Source organism: Mytilus galloprovincialis, chromosome 9 (assembly GCF_965363235.1).
Source record: "Mytilus galloprovincialis chromosome 9, xbMytGall1.hap1.1, whole genome shotgun sequence".
NCBI classification, from domain to species: Eukaryota; Metazoa; Mollusca; class Bivalvia; order Mytilida; family Mytilidae; genus Mytilus; species Mytilus galloprovincialis.
The window spans coordinates 60849062-60863315 of record NC_134846.1 but is presented as its reverse complement, the minus strand read 5'-3'; the positions used below and the strand labels follow the sequence as shown (position 1 = coordinate 60863315).

General features: G+C 30.7%; 1 protein-coding gene across 1 annotated transcript; it reads left to right on the top strand.

Annotated features, from left to right (window-relative positions):
- The first annotated feature begins 5956 nt into the window (after positions 1–5956).
- On the top strand, positions 5957–13800 carry LOC143045503 (zinc finger protein 488-like). The gene is made up of 3 exons (XM_076218057.1): positions 5957–6094; positions 7667–7895; positions 11330–13800. Exons 1-3 carry the CDS (start codon positions 5957–5959, stop codon positions 12313–12315), a joined length of 1353 nt encoding a protein of 450 aa, XP_076074172.1. The 3' UTR covers positions 12316–13800.
- Positions 13801–14254: the final 454 nt, after the last annotated feature.

Below are 14254 nucleotides of genomic sequence, written 5' to 3'. Positions count from 1 at the left end.
AAAAGATTTTAAAAAATCGTCTATATAACTAAAAACAGAAAATGCAATAAAGTTTAGTCTTCTTCATTACACATGCACATTTAGTAGTCTTTATATTTTCATTTTCATATTACGACCCTCTGGCCACTTGAACCTTCGAGTGAAGACATCTAGGGGTGTCCAAAGTATCCTAATTAAATATTAAACAACGCAAATCGCATCGTGGATGCATTTTACGAATGATTTCATTAGCTTTTGCGGGTACTTGATTTTGCGGTGGCTGCGCCTGCCTATAGACAAGGAGCTATCGAAACTATTAGAGTGTTTAAGAGTAGACACCGTCCCACTGTTTGATATTATTGTAACAGCAGATGGCGACGACGACTGCTAAACACAGGCTATTCAAATTTACAAAGTTATTCTCCCTGGCTTGACAATGCACTTATTGTGTTTAAATCCCAGTTTTATGATTTTTAAAGAAAGACGATCTGTCCGCGATCACTATGATCTAAAAGTCAATTGTTCGAGACATATGCTCTTTAAAAAACTACTCATTAGTTCAAATGGTAGTAAAAAGTCTTGTAACATTGAAATAAAAAATTCTGAACAGGTGAAAATCTGCATTTAATTGAAATTTTAAACGTTTAATTAAATGCTGATGGATGTGAAATTACCTGAGCACTATAGTCGTAGATAATGTGAAGGTTATTGCAAAACATAAAATTGTAATAATACTTGAACATAGTTGTCTCTTTATTGGTCTCTAAAAAATCAATAGAGGTGTATAAATAATTCCAATGAAAAGCTGAAGAAAAGGAAAACAGTCAATATGATTATGACCAATTACAATGCGCATGTGTAAAGGATGCACTAACCATACAAAAGATGTTTCCTTTTAAGTCTATGACATATTCACTATGTTTACACCGTATGTAACAGATTAAGATTTTATCTCCAACTTCTTCTGCACAGGTAAGTCAGTTTTATGCTATGGTTTAAATATGATATATTTTAAGTGTTTAATACAAATTTTGATATTCGAATTCAATACTTACTTACTTTGAAAGTTTTAGACTTTTTCAAAGTAACGTGAACTAAAGTATTTTAGGATAAATGGACATGAAGTTTCCATATAAATTATATTAACGAATAAGTCAACTCCAAAACGTTTAAGTAGGTTTCATAAAAAAATAAACAAACCGAAAGATTTCTTTATACATTTTTAATCAATGCATATGTTTTTACCTTCCCAAAATAATATTCTTTCTACATTCATGCGTTAGTTTTGTTTTCATCTTAAAGAGAGAAAATGAAAAACAATTGTAAGACAAGCTGCACTATAAAACACAACATAGAAAACTTAAGACTGAGCAACACGAACCAAAACCAGAGATATCTTAGCTGCTCAAGCTGAAAATACTAGTTAACTTATTACATTCATTTTTTCTTTATCAATCTATATTTTTATAAGAAAGTTATCATTTAAAAATACTTTTGACAAACACTTTGGAAGAAGGTTTTACGAAATTTCAATTTTAGTCAATCCTTTATGTTTTTTTTAGCCTAGTTAAATTGTATGATCATCTTCATCCTTTGAATATAGATGTCTAATGCATATCTAACTGTATTACAAAATTTATATGCACAATTACACGCTTGATATGCATGTAAGCTTAATATTCTTATTGTCTAGTATACATAATTCATTAATTTTGTTTTCTTATCATTCTATCTTTTTTTTTAAAGATGTTCGTATTTTTCAAAAGTGCATAAATTGCAAATATACAACAGAAACATAAGGATTCTGAAACTAGAAAAAAACTATATAAATCCATATTTATTTATGAAAGTTTCGTATTGAGTCGTGTGTGTTTAATTTTCTGACTTACTGAATCGTTAAATTGTGTTATATAACTTAAACATTATGACTTTATTCGGTAAAAATGTATCACTGATTTTGTATATTTGTACAATTATCTGAATGGAGAAAAGGTCAGAATGTTAAAATGACGAACAGAGCATCAAATCTATCAGACAGGTTATAACCATTTAACTTGAATTACTGTTTATATATGACGTTCTCATACATGTTAAAATTACATATATAGACAAAATTGCTTTACGCACAAAAATCCTTGAAAAATATAAGGGAAATATAATAACAACGGAGTGTTTAGATTTTTTCAATAAAATGTGAACGGAGTACAGAATCAATAAGGAACAGTTGTACAAGAAGCATTATACTAGAGATTTAACATTCAGACCTTATACACATGCACTAGGGTTAAGATGTTAAATGGAGCCTAGACTTGACATTTTATACAATACAGTACAGTCTAACAAGAGTTATCAAAACGTTGTAGAAATTGTATAGACATTTTTATAAGTTATAATTGTCGTTAAAAGACAACTTATTTGTGCTTAATTATAAATGTCTGTTATGTTCTGAAAGTCTTTACAAGTTTAATTTGGTGTAAATTTACCATTGTTTAATATCAGAAGTTCAGTCAGTAGTAAATCATTGCACAGATACAAAAGACCAAAGTCAATAATTTTACGTCGTCTCGCGTTAAATTTATAATTTATAAAGTTCAAACATTGCTTTTTAACATGTACGGTAATGTAGCCCTTACTGAGATGCAGATGTTATTGCATACACAAAGTTTTTGGTAAGAACATGTACAATTTCAACAGTTAAATTATCCTTGAAATTTGATTCAAAAACCTTGTATACTATCATAAAATGTGTGTTTGGTTTTACAACACAACATGTGGTGCTTATTATTGCTGTTGTACATCTAGTTGGTATATATTTTTTTAAAATATTTAAAACATTATCATTTGTTAAATAAGATGTTAGTCATGGCCAAGATATACACATTATTCTCATATGGTAATTAATCGAGGGAAAAAACAAATAAATGGTGCTTCTTGTATATACACAAAATAAACAAGGCCAAGTTTTTTGTAATCCCTATTCCAGAAGGTATACACTGCTGTTACTAAAGTCACTATAAAAATGTAATTTAAATAGATAAAAAGCATATTAATTTATAACCAAAATAAACATTGGCTCTTCGGTCAAATCCAATCAAATTGTTTTAATTAGAAACTTCTCTTTCGAAACCAAATCCATACCATCCGTCTTTTAAGCAGACCTTTCCTGTCAGAATGATGATTCTTGTATGATTAAGAATACATTTGAATCTTCGTCCCAATCAATCCGATTTTTGTTTACTGCCAACTTATCCAAAGAAAATTGATAGTCAAAATTGGATTTTATTTTTCAAATAACAGGTTTTAATCGTTTAAGTCTGAATGCTTAGGCTGTCTAATATCTATATGTTATAAAATATTGACTATGTATGTTTATAACAGTCTTAACAACAAGGTTACGCAATTTTAGATTTTTTTTCATTGTACAGTTTCATATTCACAGAAAGTCCGTTCGAAAAATGACATCGCAATATACTTACAATTTTTTTTTTAAATCGTTCTGATTGTTTTGTATGTGTAATGTTTCACACTGTGAAAGTTTATTTGTCACCATAAATGAAATAAAAATCTTTAAAGTTTACAATGCGATTAAATATCCCATCGTTTTGTAGAAAGACATAGATTTCGGTTAAGGTTTTATCCACGATGATCAAGCTTTAACTAGAATGTGACACAGCTATATTTGGAAAGTGAATCTCTTTTATTCTCTTCTATCATAACTGTCAATCTTCAAATTCTTTAATACGACTTTAAACCCTCGTTTATTTCTATTTTACAGGTTTTCATTGAAGGCTTTCACAATAAACTCCACATTGAACATCTTCATGTTATTAAATTCTTTGTACAACAAAATGAATTGCCTAAGAAAATATGCTTCCGACACTTTACAATCCATCGGATAAAACTAGGCATAATCAAGTTAAAACTATATCGAAAAATAATAAATCATTTAAGATGCATTCTTAAATAATTTTGTTTGAAAAATCGAATAACTGTTTTTTTTTGTATGAAAATTAAGTCTACTTTAAATAAGTTACTTCTGTTTTGTGTGACAGCCGTTTTTCTTTGTTTTTTTCCTTTTTTTTCTAAAAAGTGTTGAGGCCCTTTGTAGCTTGCTGTTAGGTTAGAGCCTAGACTCCGCGTTGAAGACCGTACCTTGACCTATAATGGTTTACTTTTATATATTGTGACTTGGAGGGAGAGTTGTCACATTGGCACTCATACCACATGTTCTATTATCTATTGACTGTATTTTGGGCAAATTACTTAGTGCATGTCGGTTTGTAATATGTTCCATCAGCAAAAACATCTTCTGCCCCGCATACAAAGAAATTTCAAGTTAGCTTCACAGCCGAGAATAACAAAGCCACTTTCAATATCATTTACTAAAACAAACTCTTCTTCTTTATTTGTGATCACTCTACCTCACTTAAAATTTCTTGAAATTCTACTGAACTTTTTGGTTGGGCAGGGTACAGTTATCTTCTCTCTCTGTACATAGACTGTCTTATGCACTTCAAGTCATTTTTCTGTAGATGTTCCTCTTTATGATGGAATAGGTCCGAACATATGATCTTAACTGGTCTTTCGGAAATATTTTCTGTAGCTTTTCTTTTGCATGCTGTTCGTAGTATTTGACGCTCTAACTTTTGTGGGTCTGTCTCGTGTATATGTGCAAGATTTCCACTCAGACAAAAATGATACTAAATATATATTAATCTTTAATATGTACGATCAATATGTGTTCAGGTAAATTGGCGCAAATGAGTTCCGAAAACTGGCGCAATTGATACATTTGAAACAAAAATTGGCGCAAATGATACCCCTGAAAAACAGTAATTGGCACAAAAGGAGTGTTGCCAAAAATACGAACCGAATTTAAGGGAAAATCATTCAATGATTATAAGCAGGCATTAAGGATATAATTTATATCACGTGCACAATGTCATATTTGTTAACGTACAAACTAATCAGGAAATGTCTTTTATCCTGGTGTCAATAAGGAGTACAAGCGCATATATCGGTATAATTTATACTGAAAAATCGGTATTTTATTTTCACTTTTCATCGTAAATTGTTTTGTTATTTTTATAAATTTTTAGTATTTTTAATAAAACATATGAAGCTAATGTATTTGACGTGCTCAACGATTTCTAAGAAATTTCAAAGTCCATTCTTAATGATAATTTGAAATAAATCGCTGCTCTGTTATTCTGTTCACTTGATAGTGCATTGACAATCACACCAGAATCCTACTTCAACACAGCAGCATATGGTGCGACTATCTGAGTGTTTGGATGCCGTAAAATCATATTAATTTCTCATCGTTTAAGGCAGCTATTGAATCCTAGTTAATCTCTCGTGAATAAAACAATATTCAGTTAGAAGGTTGACCACCTGATCCTAAATAACTCGTTTGATATCATTTTATTCAGTGACAATTATTACAAACAGATTCAATCCTATCGGCCAATTTAAATGAACATAGCGCTTTTTCATTACCGAAATTATTGTTCACGGCAAAATGATTAAATATGTTTATTACAATTTGAATCTTTTTTTTTTCAATTGCTTTTTTTTTTACAAAATCTGTTTAATATCAAACGAAAACAGAAAAACAAAGCGTGAACATTGTTGTAATTAAAAAAAATAGCTTCCGAAATTATTGGACTTAGGGGGAATGACTTATTGATCATTTATTTTAGACAATAGAGGACTAAGTCTGGACATATTTCTGTTATGATTGAACTTTTGGGAATTACTTTAATTCATAATTAATTAAAGACAGAAGAATTGAATTATCGAAATAATCGAATTTTTAAAACTGGTTTTTATAATCTATAACTTAATTGGTAAGTTTATTTTCTTCGTTGTGATTATCACGGAGTCCTACAGCTTTATTGTTAATTCATTTATCAGGCCTTTCAGAAAAAAATGTGTAGTGACTGTATTTATATTTTTGTTACAGATAAAATTTAATATGGGTGTGATAACAGTGATAGATATTGATTATGGACATATTTTTGGTCCATTCCCCATTTCAAGCACTGCTATGGATCCAACATATGCTATAGGAATGCTAACGCAAGACACGCAACAACAAGGACCAATGTTAGAGGTATCTATACAAGTTAAATTATGTTAGTCGCAAAAAATTCAAGGCAACATTGTTGTATGAGAGAGTCTGTGCATTCAGATTTTAGTTTTTTTTCTTCAAATTATCCTTTTTTTCTGATACCATAATAAAAATCGCAATTCCGACATTAATTTTCCTCTATTTTTAGCTACACCAGTTAATTTCTTTCTGTGAAAATGAAATACTGAAGTTGATAAGATATATATAGCAAAAATAAATGGCTGATTTTACATTTAAAAATTAAGTTGGCACAAGGATAGTATCAGTGAAAAATAATCTCCTAGGTTATACTTGTTGGAAAATTTCCAAACACATTCCTATTGAAGAAAATGGCAGTTAGGACTGATACTATAGGTATACATCAGCTGATACAAAAGGGACAGGGGCGGCTATGACATGAAATTAGGCTCTCAATTCAACAAGGAGAGGGATTGATTTCTGTCAAGTATCGGTATAAGTTACTATAAGAGTTAGTCAACGATATTATTTCATAAAAATTGCGAGTTATCACTTTTACTTATGGATGATTATTAAGTCCAATATCCTCATCAACTATATACTTGAATCATATAAAAATAGTATCGTTATTATAAAAAAAAAAAAAAAGATGTGTCATGATTGCCAATGATTCAGCTCTTCACAAAAGACCAAATGACACAGAAATTAAAAACTTTAGGTCACCATATGTACGTATGTCTTCAACGATGAGGAAAACCCATACTACATAGTCAGCATTAGGCTTTATTTTTTTTATTTTTTTTTTATAACGTTTGGTTTTACATAGATGTAATGGGTTCGAAAATATTTGTTCAGAGCATTCCTTATGAAAATGTGTAACATGTAAGACCTCAGCCAATTTTGTATATTTGACTTTGATTAACTACCATGGACTCAATACGATTCTTTGTGCACTGATATGAGCTGCCATAATTGTCAAGACTCAACGAGCAGTAGTATTGATATAATTAATTTACCTTGCGTTTAAACGTTTATTTGACAAAGTTTGTAGTTTTTCAAAATTCAAGATTCTAAATCCCTAAAGAACAGTTGATGAGTACGGTTTTTGATTATTCTCTTCGTATTCTTATAAATTATATGATTTGCCGAGAATCTTCAAAACCATTTGTAAATATTTTGGTCTTAGCAGTTTTGATTTATTAGTGAAGGTTAACCTAGAGAACCGCTTGCTTATAACATAACATTAAATAAAGTTGTCTCAGCATGAAGAGTTGTCTTCCTCGAAACAGTAAGAAGTATGCTGTAAACCTTGAGTTGTCTCAGCATGAAGAGGTGTCTTCTTCCAAACAGTAAGAAGTATGCTGTTAACCTTGAGTATTCTTTACAATATCTAAGTTTTGCCGTCGCTCGTTGGTCATAAGTCATTCATCATATAGACAGAATGCATCTGTCAATAGTGACATTAAATTTCCAATCCGACCGCTTCAGCCATTAAAGATGGCGTCGTCTCCGCCCTTTAGAAATTAAAATCTCAATGTCATCTATCTAATAGCCATTTAAATAGTTTAAATCATTGTCAACATTTGTCGTTTACAGATTGACCCTTCAATAAATAATGGGTTGGCACGTGGAATGGAATGGCTGGCTTACATCAACCCAGCCAGAAATGAAGATGAACAAAATATGGAGGCGTACGTGAAGAATAAAGAAGTGTTTTATAGGGCGTTACGTATAATAAAATCGAGCGAAGAACTCTTAGTGTGGTACAGTAAAGATTTCTGTCAGTTGATTGATGTACCTGAAGTTAAAAGAATACCCCTTACAGGTAATACACTTAAATTATAACATGTCTTTTAAATGAATACTATGAATGAGTGACTTGCTATACATTTTGTTCAGTATTCAAATTCTTAAAACTAAACAGCTATATTTATGTGTTAGTTTTATCGGAACTGGTGATTGATTGATTGTTGGTTCTTTAATGTCCAGCGGCAAATATTTCATGTGTTCATGGCGATGTTTTATCAGAAAGATATACCTTTAAGCAAACATTTAAATTAAGAACGAAGTATTTGGAAGCCTAATTATAAAAAGAAGAAGACTTAAAGTACAAATCCATGTCTAAAGTTGCCTGTGACTTGGCTTATTTACCTATTCAAGTAGACTTGCTAGACTTCCCTTTCTTTTATTTCTTTCTTACTAATTTATATGTTTACTGATAAGTGCCAGTCTACTGATTGCCCTCCTGCAAATGTCAGTATAATGGCATTTTCATAGTTATAGCAGTAAAATTGTTAAAGGGGCATAATTGAAAGAAAAAAAAACATAATTAGGAAGGGACATGTAGCAAGTCTACTTTTCAACATGGCATCTGTCAATACTCATAATGTATAACTTGAAACAAACACTCCAGCACAACTATCTGTAAAGGCTCTACATGTCACATTTTCTGTACATCAATGTTAAACACTTTTACATTTGAAAATACATGTCAACTGCTAGTCATATGCCAGTAAAAATGCAGCGTAAACTAATAATAATAGCGTTATGACGTCGCGTACGGTGTTGGTGATAATTTACGGGTTTGGCTTTCCAGTTCGCCTTTATTGCATTTGTTAGAAGTTTCAGAATTGATAACTATATAAATGTATATATCAAAATGTGCGTAATTAAAAGTAGAAATGGAATATACCTTAAAATCAATACTTTTATTCATTTTGTTACTCGAATGATCCCTAATAACACTGATTTTGAGCGTATAGACAAGTAACACCGTGACATATGATCAGCGTTGCTTTGCAATTATTCTTGTGATTTTTTAAAAAAAAAGTTGTACTCCTAGCAAGAGTAGTCTTTGGTGTTAAGGGTGAATGTTTTATTTATGACGTCATCGTTAACTGGACGCGTCTGATCAGGACGAAAAGTTCACTTTGTTTTGTGGTCAAGTAAAAAATAGAAAAAAAATGGATAGGGGTGAAGTTAAGAGTGATTTTTAAAGGTAATTCAAATAGATTATTCCAAAAATGATATATCTTTTTATTCCGTATATCATAAGGAAAAAAAAAATAAAAAGTTTTGTTATAACATTTCAAAAGATCGTGGCAAAATTAACGATTTTTTGAAATTTGTATTTCTGTCACAAAACCCAAATCTCGCATATTTTTTGGAGCTTTTCAAAATTCGAACGAATGCTGCAGATCCAAACCACAATTTACATATCCGCCCTTCCTGTGTCAAAATTATACAATAAATATACAACTTTCTATGTCTTCAATTAGCAAGTATTGTTTAAATCATGTCCTAAATTGTTCATTTTATAAAATCCGTTGAAATGTCACACTCGCCGTTTTCTGGCGTTTTGGCGTAATTGTTAAGTGTCTTATGAAAAGTAATAGGCAGTTGCAGTCTTTTCTACGCTATGAAATTTTTTTTCAAACGTGAAAACTTTTTTTAAGTGTACGAAAAAAAATTGTGTCGAAGTTTTAAGAGAATATATTGAAAAAAAAAATAAACGCGATCTTTTTGTTTTTGTCTAGTCAAAATGTCACAAAACGCCGTTTTTTTACATTTTTGTTACAAGGATAAGTCATTTTATACAGTTTTGGAGGGGGGAAATTTGAAATTACAATAGCACAAAAAATACTATATAACATTGAAATCTACTGTTCAGGGATTTTTTTAAAACCCAATTTCGATCACATGTCGGAAGTATCAACGACACAGTCAGCGACTACTTTTGTCTAGTCATAATGTCACACCATGCTTTTTTATTCGTTTTGACGTTACGTTCTGTAAAACTTGACATGTATAGTGCCTAACGTCGCAAATTAAGGAAGCCTTTACCGTGCCATGCTAATTAACTTTTTCCAATTTGATATAAAGAATTATGAATTTGATATAACAAATTATGAATTTGATATTACAGATTATCAATTTGATATAACAAATTATCCTTTAGAAATAACAAATTGTCAATTTGATATAACAGATTGTGAATTTTTCTACCAATAGTATGATTTAATTATAATAATGAGATTTATTGAAACATTGCGTAACCCAAATTGGCGCATCTTTTTTTGTGTATTGATTTATTGATTATCTGACGTTCAGTGAGAAATATGTCATTGAATGCTTATTCAAAACTTTCTTAACAGGTTTAATGTTTCTGAAACCCTCTCCCTCCCCTTTTATCTATTATTTGAGGCAGTTTTGTGGACTAGTTTGAACGTTCTCTATTCAGTACATGGGACCTGGTGTCTTAGAAGAACGATTATAATAGAAAAAGGATCAATTTATATTGCACATTTTCAAATCAGAAAGAATGGATAGTGTGTTCTAGGGACATAGGAACATGCAAGGATAAAAAATGCTTCCCCTTCCTCAAAATCCTGGCATGCTTCTTTATCAATTTCGATGGGCACATACAAGGATTGGTGAAACATCCTTAAGTTCATCCTTGCATTTTTCTTCATATATTTGTTTTAATATTTATTTTGTTTGAAAAGAGCAGACTAAGGCTTCAAGGAAACACTCTCACCCTCAAAACGGAAACGGATACGGATTAATATAAGTTGTAATTACTTGTTTCCCTATCCACTATAAATAAATATGTTTAAACTAAAAGAAAAAGCAGCAGAAAAGACAGTAGTTTTAACTTTTTTTAAAATATCCTATTACCATCAAGAAAGAGAAAATATCTTTGCTCAAAGGGGATACCATATTTAAAAGAATATTATTTTCCCGTTTTAATTTAACTGTACTTAAAAAACATGTGCTGCTTTTGGATTTCGGTTCTATACGTACCAAGTCAAGCAAACCGCTCCTATAAATTATGCTGTATGATTGAGCTGCACGAAATGAAAAAAAGTACGACGTTATTTATACAATGCATGTAAAATAACTTCAAACTAACGTTACCAAAACTAACACCAACACCGCACGCGACGTCTATGTCATTAAATAGTGCATACGAAATAACCCTTTTAAACATTTAATGTTTTGTTGGCATAACACCGTTGGACTTTGTCTCTCACTTATCTGAATGTACGCTATAATATGGGTATAAAAACAAATACCCTGTTAAATGAAAATAACGAATCCAACTTTCATTTTCATCACAATTGATTAATGCGTTTGGTACCGAAAAATTACACAACAGATCATTAACTTTTAAAAAGGCTTTAGTGTTTCATTAAAGATATATCATAATTGATAGCTCAACAGTTAATTAAACAATTTGCACAATTTCTTTTTTTGTAGAAAATGAAAAATATATCTGTTCAAGATGTGGAGAAACATTCGAATATATATTCTCACTTAAAGCACACATGAAGTTTAAATGTGAAGTTGGATCACATAAAATGCGTTTCAATAAGCAAAGATTATCTATATCACCTGAACCGGAGAGTAATTATTGCCGGAAAAGAAGTTTAGAACATTCAGAAGACATTGCAAATAAAAAGTTTCTGAAAGACAATGTTCATGGTATAGATAAAATAATGTTATCTAAAGACTATAGAGATGTAAACTCTAATGTACCAAATCATACTCATGACAAGTCCGATCTCGGCTCGAGTGCGTTCAGAAAAGTGGAAAAAGAAGTCATTTCTAGTCCAAAAGATGAAAATAAAGCTCATATTTCTCAAAAAGATAAAACAGACATGAAATATGAAAATGACCGACTTTGTGTTCCTCCATATGTGTCTCTACCCGTTTCGAGTAAGGAGTGTTTTGTTCCTCCGGATATGTTGTCTACACTTATGATGCCACGTAGTATGGGTATGATGAACACTAGTAATAACACAGACATACATACTAAAGTGATGGACACTTATGGTATAGGACTGGCATATCCGTTTTCTGTGCAAAGTTCAATCATGGGAAACATGGAAAGTTTATCGCCAAATTCTAGGAAACAGTATTTAATGAGTATGAATAGTAGTTTGACTGCTTCAATACCATTTTCCAAAAGTGCAAATCCTATGGTTGAAAAGATCCTACAAACAAGTAATATGGCAATGCTGCATAAACCACTTCCTGCTTTGACACAATCTACAAACTGGTGCGCAAAGTGTAATACGTCATTCCGAATGACCAGTGACCTAGTTTATCACATGCGGTCTCATCATTCAAAAGAAAGTCCAACCGTTATTAAAAAAAGAGACGATAAACTTAAATGTAATATTTGTCAAGAAACATTTAAGGAACGCCATCATTTGACTCGTCATATGACATCACATCAGTAAATTTTAAAATTACTGCATACTGCCTACCTGTACTTTTTTTTATGCGACTTGACATATAGTCTCTGTTTTTGTATGTCGGTCTGCTCGAAACTAATGGTTTCAATTCAGCGTATTTCAATATGGGCAACACATGGACAAATAGCACCACCGACAGGATGAATAAATGAATAAATGAAAAAAAAACAGTTAAGAACTACATAGAAAACAATGTTGGTATTCTGAACCCCGGCGATAAATTCGGGTTAAACAACGGTTTTTCAAGGTAGTTAAGTTTGAATTACTTCACGGATACTTTTAGAAATCGACAAAAGTCATAATAATTATCAGGAAGTTTTAAGGTATTCAGAAAATAGTTGTAGCTCTTTGACGGAAGGTGTTCATGTTTGATAAAATGCCTGTAATACCACCGAACTAGGACAAGGACACTTTTCAACCATGATCACACCTTTTAGACGATAAATATGAGACCTTAAAAAAATGAAATTAAAAAAGCAAAACAGTTTCTACCCTGCTGACCTTTTGAAATATCCTGTCGACACTCAGGCTTGATGCATATTTTCATGCAATTCCCTCAGGTTTGGTTTGTTACATTACCTTGATTTTCTTAGTTAATTTATGAGATCTAAAATCGGTCAACTTTGATTGTCTAAACACAGATTGAATTCCTATTTCAAATAAGTCATGATTTGGTTTCTGTTTTATTTTCAAAATGGCAACGAAATGTTCCCATGACTGTTGAATAAGTTTTATACTATCGTCTAAAAGGTCCTGTTTATTATCTGGAGTAGATTTGATTTTTTTTACTGTCCAATAGTATTAACCTTGTAATATACATAAATGCTAGGTACGGTAAATACGTGGGTAGGTATTTTGAAATATATTAATAAAAGGAGACGATGTGAATATTTCATCTACCACTTATATATTTTTAAAATTATTTCTTTTATGAAAAAAAATATCTGTTATCTTATATGTATACCTATGTTGTTATTTAAACTAGATATCCAACCGAAGACAAATTAATAAAGATCACAAAAGATATACTAATAAGAATACTTTATTCACAAGCAATACAGCTTATAGAATATACAATTTTACAATATTTCTTTTAAAATTATTTTTGAATGCACAATAAAAGAAATAATCAACTTAAAAAAAAAGCAATAACATCTCTGAGGTGCCGTATTTATTTTCATTTTTCAGATGAGATTGTTAAAAAGTATTTGATTCAAATAAATCAATTCCTATCTTCCCATTACTTATCTTCTTTAAATTAATAGGTAATTCCATTTTATCATTTTATTTTCATATTTTCAGTTTCTAGCTGGTTATAATTGATGGATTTCAAAATTCCAAATTCCTCTACAAAGTTCAAAGTTCATACAAATTTTACAATACCTTAACATGTGCAATACATTTTGTTTAAGTTATTAAAGTGTAGATTGTTAAATGTTTTTATTAATATATAATAAAGGTTGTTACAAACTATTGTGTTTCTTAATTTAAAATTCCTGCAGGTAAAAGCAATTCGCAAAACACAAATTGAGACAGTCTGAATGAGTTACACATTCACAAATTACGAACAATTATTTTATAATACAGAAAACAAACATCACACTTGTACTAACAGTGTTAAAAAAACCCGTTTCAGATAACAAGAGTTCCTCAAAATATCTTCATATAGAAAAAAATAAAATAATAAAAATATCGTACTCCGAGGAAAATTCATAACGGAAAGTCGGCAAAATCAAAACTCAAACACATCAAACGAATGGATAGCAACTGTCATATTCTGACTTGGTACAGGCCCTTTTCTGATGTAGGTAATCGTGGATCAAACCTGGTTTTAAAGCTGTTTTGACCTCTCATTTGTATGACAGTCGCATGAAATTCCATTATATTGACAACGATGTGTGAAAAAAACAGTCATAGTAGGTAA

Bases quoted from the DNA above. Each gene is read 5' to 3' on its own strand.
- LOC143045503 (XM_076218057.1), top strand. From the start codon at position 5,957: ATGGGTGTGATAACAGTGATAGATATTGATTATGGACATATTTTTGGT. The intron at 6,095-7,666 runs GTATCTATACAA...TGTCGTTTACAG, and splicing joins AACAAGGACCAATGTTAGAG to ATTGACCCTTCAATAAATAA. The intron at 7,896-11,329 runs GTAATACACTTA...CTTTTTTTGTAG, and splicing joins TAAAAGAATACCCCTTACAG to AAAATGAAAAATATATCTGT.